The sequence below is a fragment of the Gadus macrocephalus genome, chromosome 5 (assembly GCF_031168955.1).
Source record: "Gadus macrocephalus chromosome 5, ASM3116895v1".
NCBI lineage: Eukaryota > Metazoa > Chordata > Actinopteri > Gadiformes > Gadidae > Gadus > Gadus macrocephalus.
Window position 1 is genome coordinate 18,189,493 of NC_082386.1, and position 18,767 is coordinate 18,208,259.

The 18,767-nt window shown below is 46.4% G+C and overlaps 1 protein-coding gene and 1 gene segment (V, D, J or C); one reads left to right on the forward strand and one right to left on the reverse strand.

The window, feature by feature from the left end:
• Window positions 1-768: 768 nt before the first annotated feature.
• Window positions 769-12,837, reverse strand: slc1a8b (solute carrier family 1 member 8b). The gene is made up of 11 exons (XM_060051523.1): window positions 12,463-12,837; window positions 11,522-11,601; window positions 9,754-9,972; window positions 7,867-7,909; window positions 7,247-7,460; window positions 6,546-6,645; window positions 4,183-4,416; window positions 3,232-3,426; window positions 2,805-2,939; window positions 2,006-2,150; window positions 769-1,674 (listed from the first exon to the last, which is right to left on the reverse strand). Exons 1-11 carry the CDS (start codon window positions 12,625-12,627, stop codon window positions 1,528-1,530), a joined length of 1,677 nt encoding a protein of 558 aa, XP_059907506.1. The 5' UTR covers window positions 12,628-12,837; the 3' UTR covers window positions 769-1,527.
• Window positions 12,838-16,542: 3,705 nt separating this feature from the next.
• On the forward strand, window positions 16,543-18,222 carry LOC132457420 (immunoglobulin kappa constant-like). The segment is given in 2 exon segments: window positions 16,543-17,118; window positions 17,712-18,222. Coding segments are annotated over 2 exon segments (411 nt in total).
• Window positions 18,223-18,767: the final 545 nt, after the last annotated feature.

Consider the following 18,767-nt stretch of genomic DNA (forward strand, 5'->3'; position numbering starts at 1 on the left):
AATGAATAAAAGAAAGTGGTTGGCGGCGTTTCTTTCACATGAACGCCACCATTAACCAGCATGGAATAGGGTGCGGTGGTGAACTGGATCACTTGAAGGTAATATTTGTAATAATCCGATATTCCATTACTGGCCCCTTTGGTGGGTAAGTGAACTACAGCCAATTGGAAGTTTGTGCATTCAGAGTGGAGCGGGAGCTCGGTTTTAAGGCAATAACAATTATATACCATTGTTATGTGGCAACCCGGCACGGTGAGCGAACCACCTCCTCCCAAACAGGACACCATTTTCGCGGGGAAAAACCAAAAAGGCATGTTTTATTCCAAACTCAAACAAAGTCTCGCTGAAGAAACACAAAAGAACGTAAAAACCTGGGAGGAATCAACAGTCCCATCCCTCGGGGGTGGAATCCCCGTCACCCACGAGGACCGGTCTCTCTGTACAGCAGCAACATGGCTGGGAGAGCCCAGAATGAGTGGAGGAGCAGGCTATTTAAGCCCTGCTTCTCCACCTGTTCCTCAGGTGCTCTGCATCTCCTTAATTGGCCCGGGCCGGGTTGCCACAGTTATCATAAATGAACAGTTATGACAAAAACGATTTATCCCTGCTTTGATTTCACTTCCCTTTTCTCTGGCCCGGTTCAAATACAATACTACTTGATGGAGAGAGTTGGGGAAGGACTTTACAAAACAACCCGTTTATGTATCAGCAATCTCAAACGATTCATACATGTGGTCCCTTAAGTTTAAATTAACGCTCCACCAGTGAAGAGGGCGATTCCATAGTTTTGTTTTTATTATCAAAAGACAGCCATGAAACAAAATCGATTTGTATAAAACATAAATCACCTTATATGGCTTATTTCACGTTTCTACAGTAACAATGGAACTCTTATTGGTAATTGCAATACTTGACACTTTCTTTAGGAAATCTAAACCGGAAACCAGCTTCTGGGTGTTATTAGGATCAAGTTCTGGCTATTATTCTTACCAGCTTCTTGATATAATTATTAGGATATTTTCAAATTTTGGGCAATCCCCAGTGAGTGTCACAGTCCATAGAACAGATTAAGGCATATCCTGACCGAAAGACTATTCGATCCCCCTTTTCCAAGCGATTGGCAACACAATTGTTCCTTTATCACTAATGGAGTGCGTTTCCCAACCACTTCAGTCGAATGATAGTACAGGCCATCAAGAAATAGAAAGCTCAGGTTGACTCCCGGCTATTTTACTACCATAACAGCTCTTTGTCAGCATCCCCTTTTCATTCATCTTTCTTCAGAAAGAACAATTCAAATCCTGCCCATGAATTTAAAATGAAGTCATCTGAAAACTTTCCGGTTTGTACGCGTTGATCCCAGCAGAGTGCAGCGTGTGTGGTCGTGCGTGCGTGTGTGCGTGCGCGTGTGTGCGCGTCCCCTGCAGTCCTGTTCTGCACATGCTGCCCACGTTGTCTGCCTCCTCCAGGGGGTGGCTGCCCCCGGCCGTCGGCCCCCCCCCCCCCCCCCCTGTCTCGGCCGCGGGCTCAGACCTGGCAGAGGTTGTAGCAGGCTAGGGGCCTCTCCATCACCTGGTCGCGGTCCACCTCGTACACGTAGTCGCAGCGGTGCGACATCAGCGGGGCCTCCGACATCGTGACACTCTGGTTCCCGAAGGAGATGGCCGTGTCCCTCTATATAGACACACACACACACACACACACACACACACACACACACACACACCCCTTAGAAAACCTTTCACCTTGCCAATGTGTAGAGTAAATAGTCCACCCACAGCCGGATATAAAGAGCAGTTATAGTCACCATGCTCTCATATTAATTCAGTCTTCTTGTCAGCCTCAACCTCTCATCTCATCTCTCTCAGCTCAACCTCCTCTCTGACCTCCACCTCCTCTCTCTCTGACCTCCACCTCCTCTCTCTCTGACCTCCACCTCCTCTCTCACTGACCTCCACCTACCTACCTCCCCACCCCCCCCCCCCCCCCCCCCTCCCTCTCTTACCCGGTTGGGTCCCACTGTGGTGTTGGCGGTGGCGGCGGCGGCGGCGGCGACGGCGGCCTTCTCAAAGTCCTTCTTGCACAGGTGGGCCATGATGCCCGCCGCCAGGGCGTCGCCCAGCACGTTGATCATGGTGCGGAAGCGGTCGCTACGGAAACCACAAAGCTCCAAGTCAGGTGCGTGTGGAGCGGCGTGTCGCCGGTCTTTGATCGGTCGATTTTATTTGACAATTTCTTTATATAAAATATGAAACAGCACTCTGTGTCACACATTGAAACACACAAATAGTCAGGGATGACTAAATAAAGCCCAAAGGCTAAAGATGTGGTCCCAGGTTTGTTCTTTAAAAAAATAAAATAATAATAATAATTCTTTCTTTCTTTCTCTTTTAATTCTCACTGCGGTATTCCTGTGCACCTCTGCCGTGGGAGCCCGCATCTCCCTCTAGGGCCAGTAACACCTAAACGGCTGATTATGGTCCCACGTTCACGCAACGCAAGGGGTTTACGGACCCCTTACGTCCTCGCGGACCCTCCTTGCGTCCACTGCAAGGGCCTGACGTGCGCCTCCCAAAAACTGTAACCTTCCGCAGAGGCGACGCAGCAGCAACGGCTGTGATTGGTCCGTTCACTCAAACTCGACGCAGAACCAAATCGGGAGCGTCTGCGCGGTCCTTGTGTTGCGTGACGTGGGACCATAATCAGCCCTTGAGACATCCTGTCTTATCCAATCATAAGACCCCATGGCCACCCCAGTGTGGTGCGCCGGGCCGTGGCCCTAAAGGCCCGAGGCCGTCACTCACAGGACCCAGTCGATGGCCACGATCAGCGTGATGTCAGCGGGGGGCAGCCCCACCGAGGTCAGCACGATCACCATGGTAACCAGGCCGGCCTGGGGAATCCCGGCCGCGCCGATGCTTGCAGCGGTCGCCGTGATACTGGGGGGGGTGGGAAGAAGAGAGAGAGAGAGAGAGACAGAGACAGAGAGACAGAGAGACAGAAAGGGAGAGAGAGGAATTTACATTTCCCACAGGAACATACATTGAATTTGGAGTTTTGATTGTTGGCGTATCGTGTCTCGACATAGTTCACTTTATGAGACAGACGATAGGACTATCACCCCCCAACTCCTCTCTCTGACCTCCACCTAGCCTCTGACCTCCACCTCCTCTCTGATCTCCTCCTCCTCCTCTCTCAACTCGTGAGAAAGGTCAAAGGTCACCTCCTCACCTGATGGTGACCAGCTGGCCGAAGTCCAGCTCGTACTCGTTGACCTGGGCGATGAAGATGGCGGCCACGGCCTCGTACAGCGCCGTGCCGTCCATGTTGATGGTGGCGCCCACGGGCAGCACGAAGCGGGCGATCTGCCGGTCCACGCCACAGTTCTCCAGCAGGCACTTCATGGTGATGGGGAGGGTCGCAGAGCTGTGGGGGGGGGGGGGGGGGGGGGGGAGAGAGAGACAGAGATGGAGACGGAGACAGAGAGGGAGAGAGACAGAGACAGAGAGAGAGAGAGAGAGAGCTGATCATGCCACCATCAGGGTAAAAACGAGCACTCATTTTCTTGAGGCAAAATCCAGGGAGCAAGTTTCGAGTTCTTAAGACTTGGGCGAGTTTCGTCTGGGAAAAATCCTGAAAAGCTTGGAGACAATTGGAAAGGGGACATCATCGAGGGACTAGAATAGCTCGGGATAATCCTACATTTATTCGAAAGAATAATTCCACAATGCCTTCCACTTAGTAATGAGCGTTCGTGAGATGACGGTGAATACAATGTGTGGAAGATGTCTGCTGGGTGGGGAGGGGGGAGGGGGGTCTGCTGGGTGAGGAGGGGGGAGACGTGTCTGTGGCTAAGGGGGGAGACGTGTCTGCTGGGTGAGGAGGCAGGAGACGTGTCTGATAGGTGAGGAGGGGGTGACGTGTCTGTGGGAGAGGAGGGGTGAGGGGGAGGGAGACGTGGGTGAGGAGGGGGGAGACGTGTCTGGGTGAGGAGGGGGGAGACGTGTCTGGGTGAGGAGGGGGGAGACGTGTCTGGGGGTGAGGGGGAGGGAGACTTGTCTGTGGGTGAGGAGGGGGGAGACGTGTCTGTAGGTGAGGAGGGGGGAGACATGTCTGTGGATGAGGAGGGGGGAAAAGGGGGGAGACGCGTCTGATTGGTGAGGAGGGGGGGGGGAGACGCACCTGGACGAGGTTGCCAGGGCGATGACCAGCGCCTGCAGCAGCCCCCTGATGTAGGCGAAGGGGTTCTTCCCCGTGAGGACGTAGAAGAAGAGCGGGAGGAGGATGAGGCCGTGCACGAAGAGGCCCGCCAGCACGGTGATGAAGTACATGCCCAGCTTCTCCCCAAGGTGGGCCGGGTCGTGCATGTCCAGGATCTTCCCCGCCACCAGGAACACGATCCCGAACGGGAAGTACCTGGAGGAGACAAGGAGCTGTCACGAGGAGGAGGAGGAGGAGGAGAGTACCTGAGGGGACCGGACCAGGAGCCGTAAGGAGGAGGAGGAGGAGGAGGAGGAGGAGGAGGAGGAGGAGGAGGAGGAGAGTACCTGAGGGGACTGGACCAGGAGCCGTCAGGAGGAGGAGGAGGAGGAGGAGGAGGAGGAGGAGGAGGAGGAGGAGGAGGAGGAGGAGGAGGAGGGAGTTCCTAAGACGGACGAGACAACACGCCATCAGGAGGAGGAGTATGGGAAGGAGAAGGGGGGGCTAGTGTGGAGGAGAAGGAGTGCTTGAGAGTTCAAATAAAATCCAAACCTAAATAATATACACATTTGTCATTTCTGGAAAAAAAAGAATAGATTAAAATCGATGATCGGGTTTGTTTTGAAAAAATCTGAGATTTTCGCCCAGCCCGCCCTAGTCGACTGGTAACCAGACGGTTGCTAGTTTGATCCCCGGTGTGTGAATGTGTGGCGCTCCGTGATGCAGATCCCCACGCGAGAGGGCGGGCCCTCTCGCGTGTGCCCTCTGGGCTGGACATGCCAACGGCCCGTTACGTGTTAGTTTCATTGGCTTAGCGGCGTGCTAAGCCGCTTAGCTTGGCCCACCTCGCCACCGCCGGGCGGCTGCAGGCTGCAGGTCAAAGGTCAAGGGATCACTAAGTGATTCTCTTCCTTTTTCCATCTAAGTCTGGGGAATTACCGTGGAATTACGTTGGTTCTTTTCGCCACTAAAATTGCACCTGGTAAAATGACCAACACCCATAGCATAGCGCAGCTAGCCGCAACGTAGCAGCAACACCCATAGCATAGCGCAGCTAGCCGCAACGTAGCAGCAACACCCAACGTTTAGCCGCCGGATCTCTCCAGGCTAATGCCAGCCGGGTTTGCGTGATCGTACTGACGCATTCAGAGGGATTGTTCGCCTGGCCGTAAAAAAATATTCCTGTGTTTTGGTATGCATTTGCATATGATTTAGCTCGACCCGGTTTGAGAACGAGATCGGCTACACAGAGCGATTCAGACGTTCTCAAAACGTGTCGAGCTAAATCATATGCAAATGCATACCAAAACACAGGCATATTTCTTTACGCCCATATTTTTTTATTTGCATATTGTTTTGTGCATTGTGTATCGGTCTTACACGTGTTTTTCATATTATTGCCGTTAAACATTTATTCAGATCAATCGCTGAATTACTAATTCTGAGGCCTTCAAAATAACAGCGTTTTGCTACCTTCGCAGAGAATCATATTTAGTTATTTATTCAACGATTTTGTCCAAAGCTACGTTTATGCATGCGTTTTTTAGATCCATGCCATTAATGAGAGGGTTAAGCCTTGCTTATGGAGGTCCCTTCAGGTGGACGGCAGACGTTGGGGTGTGAACCCACAACCTTTGTGTGTGCTGGGAGGCGAGCGCCCTGACCGGAACACATCCGGCCCTCAGCCGCTTATCTCGAGAACAGATCCGTCCTTCTTAATCCCCGAGCAGCCGCTGGTTGATTGGTTCTGTCTGTTGTGTTGTTTGTTGTGGTGTCTGTCTGTTGTGTTGTCTGTTGTGTTGTCCGTTTTGTTGTGTTGTGTTTTCTGTTATGTACAGTTGTGTTGTGTGTCTGTTGTGTTGTCTGTTGTGTTGTCTGTTGTGTTGTCCGTTTTGTTGTGTTGTGTTTTCTGTTGTGTACAGTTGTGTTGTGTGTCTGTTGTGTTGTCTGTTGTGGTGTGTCGTCTGTTGTGTTGTCTGTTGTGTTGTGTTGTGTTTTCTGTTGTGTACAGTTGTGTTGTGTGTCTGTTGTGTTGTCTGTTGTGGTGTGTCGTCTGTTGTGTTGTCTGTTGTGTTGTGTTGTGTTTTCTGTTGTGTACAGTTGTGTTGTGTGTCTGTTGGGTTGCGTCGTCTGTTGTGTTGTCTGTTGTGTTGTGTTGTGTTTTCTGTTGTGTACAGTTGTGTTGTGTGTCTGTTGTGTTGTCTGTTGTGGTGTGTCGTCTGTTGTGTTGTCTGTTGTGTTGTGTTGTGTTTTCTGTTGTGTACAGTTGTGTTGTGTGTCTGTTGTGTTGTGTCGTCTGTTGTCGGCGTGCGCACAACACGGCGCCAGCCAGAGTGGCCACGCACCACATGGCCGCGTTGATGATCTTCATGACGCACTCGTTGATGCACTGGCACACGTTGACCAGCGGCGCGCCTCGCTCGCCCATCTTGCCCAGCAGGAGGCCTGGGGAGAGAGAGAGAGAGAGAGGGGGCAGGATGTGATGTCACAGAGAACCTCTGTGAGTTTCTTACTTTGGCTTTGTGAATGGCTGTTGGTTTCCTTGTTCACACCTGCGTTTGTTTGCATGTGTTTGCGTGTCTTATTTTCATTTGTGTGTGTGTGCGCACATGTATAAATATATATATATATCTATATTCATATAGATATATATATATATGACGTCATACATACATACAGGTATATGTATGTACTGTATGTATTAATGTAGGATTCATGTATGTATGTATTGTGTGCATGCGTGCATTTGTGTGCATATATGTATGTGTGAGAGTATATACATATGTGTGTGTGTGTATATGCATTTGTGTGTGTATGCATGTCTGTGTGTACATGCATATGTGTGTGCATATGCATGTGTGAGTATACAGTATACGTGTGTGTGTGTGTGTATACGCATGTGTGTGTGTATACGCATGTGTGTGAGCACATGTATGCATGTATATGCATGTGTGAGTATATACGTGTGTGTGTGTGTGTGTGTGTGTGTGTATATATGCATGTGTGTGTGCACATGCATGTATATGCATGTGCATGTGCTTCTCACCCATGGTGGCGGAGAAGATGACGATCCCCAGCACGTTCATGCCCTTGCTGTTGCCGGGGATGATCTTGTACTTGATGTTGGGCGCCGGGGTGATCTCCAGGAACACGGGGTGGCCCAGCTGGGGGTTGTGGTAGTCGGGCATCACATACACGTAGTTGGCCTGGGACTCCTTCCCGCTGTCGGTCTGCACGATGGGGATCAGATCCGTCCGATACTGCGGGGGGGGGGGGGGGGGGGGTCAGAACGATGACGTCATTTAACCTCGTCTGATGCTTTTTAATGAATGAACTGCCCCGAGTCTGCATGTGTGTGCGTGTATGTGTGTGTGTGTATATGTATTTGTGTGTGTTTATGTATATGCATTAGTGTGTGTATATGTGTGTGTATGTATATGCATGTGTGCGTGTGTGTGCGTGTGTGTGTACACATGTGTTTGTATGCCTGTGCTGTCCAGGGTCTGTAAGCTAGCCCTCCCGGCTAACTGACAAGGTTACAGAGATGTTTTTCATTTGTTCTCTCTTTGCCAAACAATGAATGAGAACTAAATGAAACATGAGGGTTGGACTTCAGAGGAACACTGAGCCGCTCGTAGCTAGCTAGCAAGACTTCTAACCGCTCACCTGTTGAAAGGTTGCTTCGATCAAATTGGACGGGATCATATTCCTGTAATAGAAATGACACAATACTGTTCAGAACGATTTTATGATGTGGTCAAGGCTGATAATCTAATGTGAATAAGTTGCATGATGATTTCCTGAAGGTTGTGATACATTGAATTTACAGTTGTTATTTTGTGAATATCAGTTATCTATTAGACATGACATCAATGTCTGTCAAGTTAATATATATGTCATTACTTAATCTTTGCACACGATTTCAGTAAGCAATCAGATAAAAGAATGATTATAATAAAATAAAGATATGTAATAGCTATGCATTTGATACACACTTACGTTTGTACCTTCTCCGCCACATTTTCAACCAAAGAACAAAATATTAACCCCAACCCTACAAAAGTTATTTTTTATAAAAAATAAAGGTTTTATAAAAAGGGTGTGAAAACCTGCCGAAAGTGCCTCAACTGAAGGAAGAGTTTTACAGAAGGAAGAGGACAGACCCTGAAGCCCGAGGATCTCTCATGCCCTGTCTGTCAAACCCGTAACAGGACTCAGACGCAGCCCTCCGTTGTGGCTGGACCACCCGAGCACTGGACCCTCTGAATTTTATACAGTCTGAGGAGGCCGAACAGGATCGCTGTGTGGATGAATGACACCCGCTAAGGGTGTAGCGGCGAGGGCGTTCAGAGAAAGCATAAAGGCGCACAGGATGACGATATGGCCCAATCCCATTTCTACCCCTTACCCCTCCCCCTTGTTTTGAAGGGGTAAGAGTAAGGCCCAATCCCATTTCTATCCCTTACCCCTTCCCCTTCCCCCTTCCCCCTTCCCTTTCCCTTTCCCTTCCCCTTCCCCCTTCCCCCTTCCCCCTTACCCCTTCAAAACAAGGGGGAGGGGTAAAGGGAAGGGGTAAGGGGTAGAATTGGGCCTATAAGGGCACCCTTGTTCTGGGTCAAGCTGTAGGTCGTAGGAGTCCCAGGACGGACCTTCTCGAGGTTCCTCTTGAACCGCTCCCCAAACCTCAGAAGATATAAACATACCGGGCTGTCTGGGCATAACATTGGGTATAAAACTTTGTGTTGTCGTAACTATGTATTGCTCACTTTTTCATTTTAATTTTACTGCAATGTAGACAAGAGCAAGATGCTCACCAACGACCGTGGAACCATGCTTTGTTAGGCTTAGGTTTAAACAATGACAACTGCCCCCAGGAGCTTTTGGTTTAATATGGTCGTGAACCTTCTTCCAAACAGCAGCTGAGACCGCCAGTTCCAACCTTCAGCTGAGAAAGGTTTCTAGAATCTTCTCTGTGTAATATCTGCGGCCGTCCTCTGAGGGTTCACGTTGGGACGTAGCAGGGATTAAGGGATACCCTCTGCACTGAACACTTTGTTCTGTTGTGGGGGTAGTATGTGGTTTTATGTGGTATTATACAGTCCATCCTACAAACCACTGCCAAGCCACTTAGGCTTATACAATGAACACTAAGAATGGATGGTCATCTCCACAATGAACGTTAAACACATTTTCTTCATGCCCTATTTGGTGGATATAGAACATATACACAGTCTGATTATCAGGACAGGTGTTGGAACACTAGTCCACGTGTGGGAATGGCAGGACACGGATATGACAGGTGTTTGAATGCCAGGACAGTTGTTTCAATGCCAGGCAGGTTTTGGAATGCGAGGACAGGTGTTGGAATGCTAGGACAGGTGTTGGAATGCTAGGACAGGTGTTGGAATGCGAGGACAGGTGTTGGAATGCTAGGACAGGTGTTGGAATGCGAGGACAGGTGTTGGAATGCTAGGACAGGTGTTGGAATGCGAGGACAGGTGTTGGAATGCTAGGACAGGTGTGAGGCAGACAAGGGTCGACGGGGCCAGGTACCTGATGAGGTCGAGCAGGGCGTCCGCCGAGGTCATGACGGGGCCGGAGCCGCCATGGTGACCGGACTCCTTCTCCGAGCCGGTTCCCGGGTGGATGATGAGCACCAGGACGATACCGACGATGACGGCAATGAAGGTGGTCCAGAGGTAGTAGGTGATGGTCAGGACCCCCAGCCGGCCGCTGGCCTTGGTGTCCATGGCAGACAGGCCGGACATGAGGCTACAGGGGCAGGAAGGTCTGGTGTTTAGGGGGGAGGGACTTCCCTTCGTACGGACTCTGTGTTCGGACTCGTGTTCGGACAGGAAGGTCTGGTGGTTCGGGGGGAGGGACTTCCCTTCGTAAGGACTCTGTGTTCGGACAGGAAGGTCTGGTGGTTCGGGGGGAGGGACTTCCCTTTCGTAGGCACAGGGACAGGAAGGTCTGGTGGTCCGGGGGGGAGGGACTTCCCTTCGTAAGGACTCGGTGTTCGGACAGGAAGGTCTGGTGGTCCGGGGGGGAGGGACTTCCCTTCGTAAGGACTCGTGTTCGGACAGGAAGGTCTGGTGGTCCGGGGGGGAGGGACTTCCCTTCGTAAGGACTCGGTGTTCGGACAGGAAGGTCTGGTGGTCCGGGGGGGAGGGACTTCCCTTCGTAAGGACTCGTGTTCGGACAGGAAGGTCTGGTGGTCCGGGGGGGAGGGACTTCCCTTCGTAAGGACTCGGTGTTCGGACCCCGAGCCCAGATTCTACCCAGAGGAATATTTGAGCAGGATGACGGCTACATACTCAGAAATGGTCACTTTCAAGTCGCTCGGATAAACACATCTGCTAATTGACGACAGGGGATCAATGAGGAGTCGGGGGTAGGAGCATGGGGGGGGGTCCAAAATCCTTTCCGTTTTTTGGACTGGATTTCAGTCTGATTTTTTTTTTTTTAATTCGGCTCCCAGTGAGGGTATATAATTCACTTTCCATTCGCAGCATCAGCATATTGACTTAGCCTTGTATTGACTTAGACTTAGCCATCCAGGCATTGAAGTTTGCGTGTCACATGGTATTTCAGTCCGGCCGGGGAATCATTACGGCCCTACGTTGTTCAGAAAGCACCACCCAATCAGAGGGACTCTCTCGTGCTAACCTCTTGTCTTAGTTGAGTCGTAAGTGTAACCAAAACACCTCCTCCGATGAAAAGTGCAGATTTTCATCTTTTAACATTGATATTCAGTCCCGGTTGACTCCAAGGCCACCCGTTCCTTGGGTGCCACATTGTTATGAAGTTTATCTCGACTAAAACTCCCTCCCATGATGGTACGGTGGTGGGGGAGGGAGATGGATGCGTTAGGGTTCAAATCTAAATTGTACTGAAAGCCAATTGTTTATGGCTCATGCCTGCTTATGGGAGAAAGTCGATACATAGAACCTATGTAGTGAGGTGACGTGCTGCAGCCTATCAGATAGACGCAAGACTTTTTACCAACTGCCCTAAAATGTATATTCATCAGCCAGCTAGAACCTTTCCCGATTCAAAATCCATTAATGCATTTACTAACCCTATTGTTAAATGTTGACAGGTTCAGAAACGGGGGCTCTCCCCGGACGAAAGACACAACTGGTCCCCCTACCCTACCGCTGATTGTTCCTCTCCTCTCTCCTCTTGTTCATTTTTGGGAGAGGCTTTCAACGGCCAGACTGATGGTCAGAGAGAACGTGAACGTTCCCCGCGGCCACACAGCCGCCAGGCTCCCCCCGGATCACAAAGCTGTCCTGTTGTTGTCATATCAGCGCGGTACCTGGAGGTGATGAGGGGCAAGATCAACATCTTCAGCATCCTCATCAGCAGCTCTCCGGGGAAGGAGAAGTAGATCTTGGCCTGCAGAAAAGCAGAGATTGGGAGGATCAACTGAACCATTTATATTAAATTCTAAAAGTGTGAAATGTGTTTGATTTATATGTTAGATATGCATGGTATCCACTTTAATTCATGTTTGTTGCATGATATAACAACGGTACTCTTCTATCGGTGGTTTTGATTATGCTAACGCATTGCCAACGTGTTGCTAACGTGATGCAGACGGCGCCCTGTGATTTCTCCCGCCAGGTAAGGCCCTCAGTGGTGGATGAGAGCCAGTTGTAGGCCTACATAAACCGGTTCAGTAAGTGAAAGCTCACCTAAAGAACATAATAATAATAATAATAATAATAACAATAATAATAACAATAATAATAGCCTACACAATTCAAGGCATCGCTTTAAATAGAAAATAGTAAACAATCGAACAATTCGAGCGAACAATGTGAATGAAATTTAAAAGGGTAAAAGTAGCCTATATTTAACAATTAAGTCATACAGCCTCAATGTGAAGCACATGTGTTGTAGGCCAGGGGATCTGCACATAATACCAATATTTCTACGTATGAAAGTATATAGCTGTCACACACTTTTTATCTATGTAGGCCTGTTATATTTGTATCCTAATACTAACTATTGTGCATAGTGGTGATCCTAATTATCCCTAGGGGTGGGGTGGTGGGGTCGGATGGCTATGTAACAGAGTCCATATGACCACAGAACCCGAATTGCTACAATCACGATATTCTACTTTACTTTATACAACATTTTAAACCCGAATCGCCCATAAAACATTTCAGCTTTTCCTGCATCCATCCATCTATTCCCACCCTGTCGGTCTACCAGGCCTTGGAGGTGGGGACAGTATGCGCCCTGCCGTACCTGCGTGGAGAGGTTGAATGACCTCAGGAGGAAGCCCAGCACGCAGCCCGTCACCACGGCGAACACAGACAGCGTCAAGAGGCCGTTCCGCCGGCAGTAGTCCTTCACATACTCCCGGACTTTTACCGACACCATGTTCCTAAACATCCTACGTAACATCTCCATGTCAAGCTCCTCGTCTCAATAGTCCCCCGAAAGTGAGGCAGCTGTTTGTATTTCAGGTGAAGGGGTGTGTGCTGGAGGGTGTGTGTGTGTGTGATGCTGTGTGTAAGTTGTACGTGGGTGCAGTTGGTAGGTGTGTGTGTGTGTGTGCTCGTATTGCGGTCCAACTTTACACTGAAGAGCTCAACCAGCCGCAAATAGGAAGCACCGGCTAATCAATTCCCTGTACATCGTGGGGCTAACAGGATGAGCATATTAAGGGCTAAATGCATCCATGCGTGCTTCATGACTCTCCAGCTGGTAGCTTCAACTCTCAATAATTTGTTATGATTACTTGGAACCACATGCCTTTCGTTTTCGTTCCACTCATACCGACCGTTTTTCATTATCTATTATTAGCCTTACGTTACAATGACCCAATTTATTTACACTTTATGTTCCACTGGTATTTCTACCAGTGGAACATAAAGCTGGGACACAATGAACAGTGAGTTATATTTTCAACGAAACTGCACATTATTTTCTACTTCAATAACCTGAAAATATACTTACAAAAATTATAATGATAACAATAAGCTGTAACTAAGTAATAAATCATAAGGAATTGAAACTTACTAACTAATAATAATGACAATGAATTGATAGTGCGTTCTCACCAATTTACACCTACAACTGTCACAAGTTTACCTGTCACACATTTACTTGTGGTAGGCCTACCTTTCGTACACAGACCTGGCCTCCACTCAGAGTATTGTAATTGCGACCTAGACACATGTGCTGCCACTGTTTTAAACCCATCAGGCAAGCGAAGGAAAGCCTGTTGCATGTTGTGTGCCACAAGACAAAGGCTAATGAAGTAAAGAATACTGTTTGTGTGAGTTAATGTTTTATTACCCACATGAATCCAACTTTACTGAATCAAACAAAACCTAAAACGTAATCTGCCAACTGGTCAGAGAAGTAGGCTATTGTTGATTTATTCGCCAGAAATAAAATAATTAGCAATGAGCAATATGAAAAAATAATATAATCTTTAACATCCACTTGAAACGAGTCCAGAAAGCATGGAAAGAGGGCATTCTCTTGCGCTGTAAACACTGGGTTCTGTCAGTGCCGTGCCATGCTAATTCGGAAGGTAGGCTAACCACGTCTGCTAAGATCAAGGAGTCAAGACGTGTCAAGTTAGCGGCCAAGCTAACCTCGGGACAGCTCAATTCTTTGCAGTCAGACAATGACGACAGACGTCACACGTGGTTGATCCCATAAAGTCCTGATCCTTGTATTTGGACGATGGACGAGGAGCAATTGCTAGACACACGCACGCACACACATATAAACACACACGCACGCACACACACACACACACACACACACACACACACACACACACACACACACACACACACACACACACACACACACACACACACACACACACACACACACACACACACACGACAGAGGGAGCTGCCTCACCCACCTCCTACCCTGGGCGAGCTTACAGGGGAGGAAGTCAACCTTTCTAACTAAATTGTGAGAGTAAATTGAGTATTTGCACCCTTTTAATGTTTACACTGCCGAATAGAACGCACATACATAATTTGTTATTTTAATTTTTCTCCCCAAAATATTGTTGCACCGTTGATGGGGTAACTCTGCTGAATATAGTTCTAAGCAGGGTCACACAAAAAAAAGTTTGAGAACCACTGGGCTATAGGCGTTAACAATGGAAGCTAACTCATAAATCTTCTCCAGCCTTTACCTTATTGGCCAGCAACATGTAACCTTCATAAGATACAACAACAGCAATTTGTTGAATTATTGTTATCGCTTTTGTTTTGCATGGAGGCATTGCCCGGTTGGGAATAACTGATTGATAACAGTAATAGGGGAAAGGATGGTTGAGGTGTTTTTTTAAACTGCCAGCCAATTTGGTTCTCGGTTTGAATCCCTGTTGTTTACAGGGATTCGACATGTGTGTGTCCTTGAGAAAGATGCTCTCATGTCCTTCCTGCTCCTGAAATAAAAACATACGTTGTTAACCCTTCAACCCACCGTATACCTCTCTTTTCCCTCTGCTGTCTTTGGCGGCATTAAAGCTATATAAAAGCAATATATATATATATATATATATTGTATATATATATATATATATATATATATATACATACATAAGAACATTCGATATTAATGTGACATAAATGTGGGTAGTTAAAATTGAGTTAATAGTTCCATTTTGAGGGACAGTTAAAAACGATGGGATTGTGGCTTATTCATATATGTGAAAGAGCTTAAGCTATGAAATTTGTGTTTAGTGAACTGTAGCTATTCAAGTGCTTTCCAGTCTTAAGTGAAGTGCACCTCTGTCAATTGAGATACACAAGGTCAGTGGAAATCGAATCTAGGCCTGAGGTTTCCAGAAGCGTCTCTTGATATTACAGTGAAAACAGGCAGCTCAATGACATCCTCTTGTGGCCAACCAAAGTCATTACAATAAAGACGAGTCGACTCTTTTCGTGTTGTATTCAATACGTAGGAGTTGTATTTAATATGTTGTAGTTGAGGTTCTAGTTGTATTTAACATGTTGTAGTTGAAGTTCTAGTTGTATTTTTTAATTTGTTTTAGTTGCTTTGGTAATTATTTTTTTGTTTGCATTAATACTTTGCATTCTTATTGTTTTGTATTGTATTTGTATCCTGTGTTTTTTCGCTGCAACGAACACACCTCTCCTATGGGGGATAATAAAGTTGTATCTAATCTAATATGTTTAATATCTTGAAGATATGACAGTAGTTTTATGTTATATGTGTTATTTGAGGTGGAACTTGTATATATAAGTTGAGGTTCAAGACTAGTTGTAGTAAATATGTGTTAGTTGAGGTCAAAGTTTTATGTAACATCTCGTAGTGGAGGTAGTATTGTTATTTAGTAGTTAAGGTAGTAGTTGTATGTAATATGTTGTGGTTGAGTCAGTAGTTACATGTAATATGTGGTAGTTGAGGTAGTAGTTGTATGTATTAAGTTGGAGTTGAGGTAGTTGTATGCAGTAGTTGAGGTAGTAGTTGTATGTAACACGTGGTAGTTGAGGTAGTACTTGTATGTTTAATAATGCTGAGGAATCTAATGCTGGCTCTTGGTTGAGGCCCCTGGTTAGAGCCAGCTCTGTGCTCAGCGCTCTGTGTCAGAGTCTCTTCCCCCTCAGCAGCTGCAGCAGGTTCCTGCTGTAACAGCTCAGTGTCTACGCAGTGTGACTGAGGGAGGTTTTTGTACGGCTCTCAATCACTGTGTGAACACATTGACACTGTTTAGCCAGTGGTAACTCTTACAGTGATAAACTGCTGCATCTTCACGCTGGGCGCCGTTGATGGTCAGAGAGAAGTCAGTGCTGCCTCCACTGCCACTAAACCGAGCCGGTGTTGATGATTCAAGTGTACTTGTATATCTTATGATGAGCTTGGGTTCTTCTCCAGGTTTCTGTTGGTACCAGAATAAATAGGTATTGCTGTACACCGCTGGGTTTGTTTTACAGGTCAGAGTGACTGTGGATCCTGGAGTAAAGGACACTACTGGTGTCTGAGTCACAGTCACCTGACTGCTGGTTCCTGTAGGAAACAAACAAACCAAACATTGAGTTATCCAATAGAAAACACAAGCAAACAGAGAAGGGTGGTCCACATTTTGACTGAGTGGAATGAACCAACCTGTTAAGGATCCACAGACCACTGTCCAGAAAAGGAGGGTGAGGTGATTCATGGTTGCCACGGTTTCTGGGGTGTTTAGTGACAGCTCTGAGTCCTGCAGTGTTGAACTCAGAGGACTTTAAACCCTCTCAGAACCCCAGTTTCAGCTGAGCATGCAAAGCTTCCTCTATATGGAAATGACCTGTTTCCACTCATCAGACTGGGGGTGAGAGTGACTGCAGACGTTCTGGGAGGACCGCTGTATCTCTTCTACATTCACACTTTTGGAATACAAATACAGATTTAATGGAAACTATTGGGATTTAAAATGTGTTATATTTCTCTGGTTAAATTGATCTGGGTTTGTATGAAATCCTTTAATTTTATTATTTTGATGAAATGTATTCTCATAACATTATTTACTAAAACTAGAATAATAGATAATAATTTATTGTTCAGTTTTTAATAAATGCATGATTATAACATTGTCTTGAGGTTTTTTAATGAGTCAAATGATTGGACTAATGTTAAAGCAATCCACTGTTTGTTAGTGATCCTTCAACAATTATATGAAAATATATGTTGAATAAATACATTTGTTTAATCCATGTACATTCAGACAATAGATAAAAAATTATAATAATTGTTTGAGCGAATCAAATATTGAATGATTCAGAGATTTTTGTCAAAAAGCGAGTGATTGTGTGACAGTAAGATAAGCCTTTAATATGCGGGAGGTTTTTGTACAGCCTCTTAACGAGTTTGTATCACTGTGGTACACTTTTGGTGGAGGCACCAAACTCATCGTTGACTGTAAGTACAAGGACACTTTTTTGTATCGTACAAACTTAGAAAACTACCTTTTGATTAACTTACATGGAAAGATAGATTTAGATTTTCTTTGTTTTTAACTAATTTAATTTTTCGTAGGATAGGCTAATGACAGTTTAAACATCATTTAATGGAGTTCAGTCGTTCGATTTTATTGTTGACACTTTTTCCAAATCATGTCTTTCTTATGAGAATTCATAATTTATTGAAAACATTATTGATTTACTTTTAACTACATTATATTGAAAATCAAGTTTCAATCAGGTTCTGTTTTAAAAGCAAAAAATGCAGTCATCATTTAATGAATATAATATTATATCCGTATTATGTGCTTATAATATCCTGTTAAGAGTTTTCTTGCAAAATCCGAAATGAAATATAAAAAAAAGGAAGTGAAAGAAATATTTATTAAGATGGCAACCTGGCAGTTGACATGTGTCATGAATAAGGTTGTATACATTTCCACTTTACAATAAACAACATTTCTTGATGAATGCTGTTGTTCCCTTCCCTCTGTGCTCCTATGAGGCTGATGTTAACTGAGCCTGTTGTCCACTCCTCTCTCTCTCTTCCAGTGGGAGTGGTGCAGCCCACGCTGAGCGTCCTCCCTCCCTCCAGAGTGGAGCTGGAGCAGGGCAATGCTACACTGCTGTGTGTGGCCAGTGGGGGCTTCCCCTCAGACTGGAAGCTTGGCTGGAAGGTGGGGGGCAGCAGCAGGTCTGGGGGGGTGTCTGATAGCCTGGGGGTCCAGGGGAAAGATGGCCACTACAGCTGGAGCAGCACCTTGACCCTCCCTGCAGACCAGTGGAGGAAGGCGGGCTCAGTGAGCTGTGAGGCCAGTAAGAATGGCCAGACGCAGCCTGTCACTCAAACCCTGAATCCTGGAGAGTGTTCAGAGTAGAGAGGCTCCAGCATGGAGGTACTGGAGGATACAGATCTCCTCTGACACGTCTGCTTTATGTCTCTCAGTCTCAGGTGGCACCGCAGCTTTTGTTGATTTACATTAATATAACATCATCCTTTCTGGTTTTTACCCCTTGGTTGTGTTGGTCTCATGTTGAACATTTAATAAAGATGTAAAGAATATATTCTTTCTAGTCATAATTTACTATCATTCATCTTCTGTATTTTAGAATGAATGTGGCTTCTAATGAGCATATAAAACCTCTGCTATCTTAATTTTACAAATGTCAGCACCATTTAGAATGAAGGTTTAAAGCTATAGTTCTTATCTCTGAAAGTGCAAAGTGTTGGTTGTGGGGATGTTGTTGGAAAGTGTGTTCACTTTATTCAGTGGACCAGTGTCAGTCATAGAGCCACTGCTGCTGAAATGACCCACGTGACAGACTGACTTTATGTCGATTCATATAATAATAGTTCAGAGAGAGGTCCAGGTTTCTGCAGATACCATCTTAGAAACATGTAAAAGTAAGTCTCAAAAGACATTCCGTTTCTCCCACCCAGATATAAGAAACCCTAGCAGGCTGAGTTGCAGAAACAGTAACATATTCATTCATAATGTCCGTCTATGAGTCAGACCAAACCGACGTCGCAAAAAAGTGTGTTTCATTAAACGTATTCTGTGAGCAGTGAACTGTAGATATTCAAATGATGTCCATTTTTAGCTGATG

Bases quoted from the DNA above. Each gene is read 5' to 3' on its own strand.
- slc1a8b (XM_060051523.1), bottom strand. From the start codon at position 12,627: ATGGAGATGTTACGTAGGATGTTTAGGAACATGGTGTCGGTAAAAGTC. The intron at 11,602-12,462 runs GTACGGCAGGGC...GCTTTTCTGCAG, and splicing joins CATTCAACCTCTCCACGCAG to GCCAAGATCTACTTCTCCTT. The intron at 1,675-2,005 runs GTAAGAGAGGGA...GTGTCTATATAG, and splicing joins CCACAGTGGGACCCAACCGG to AGGGACACGGCCATCTCCTT.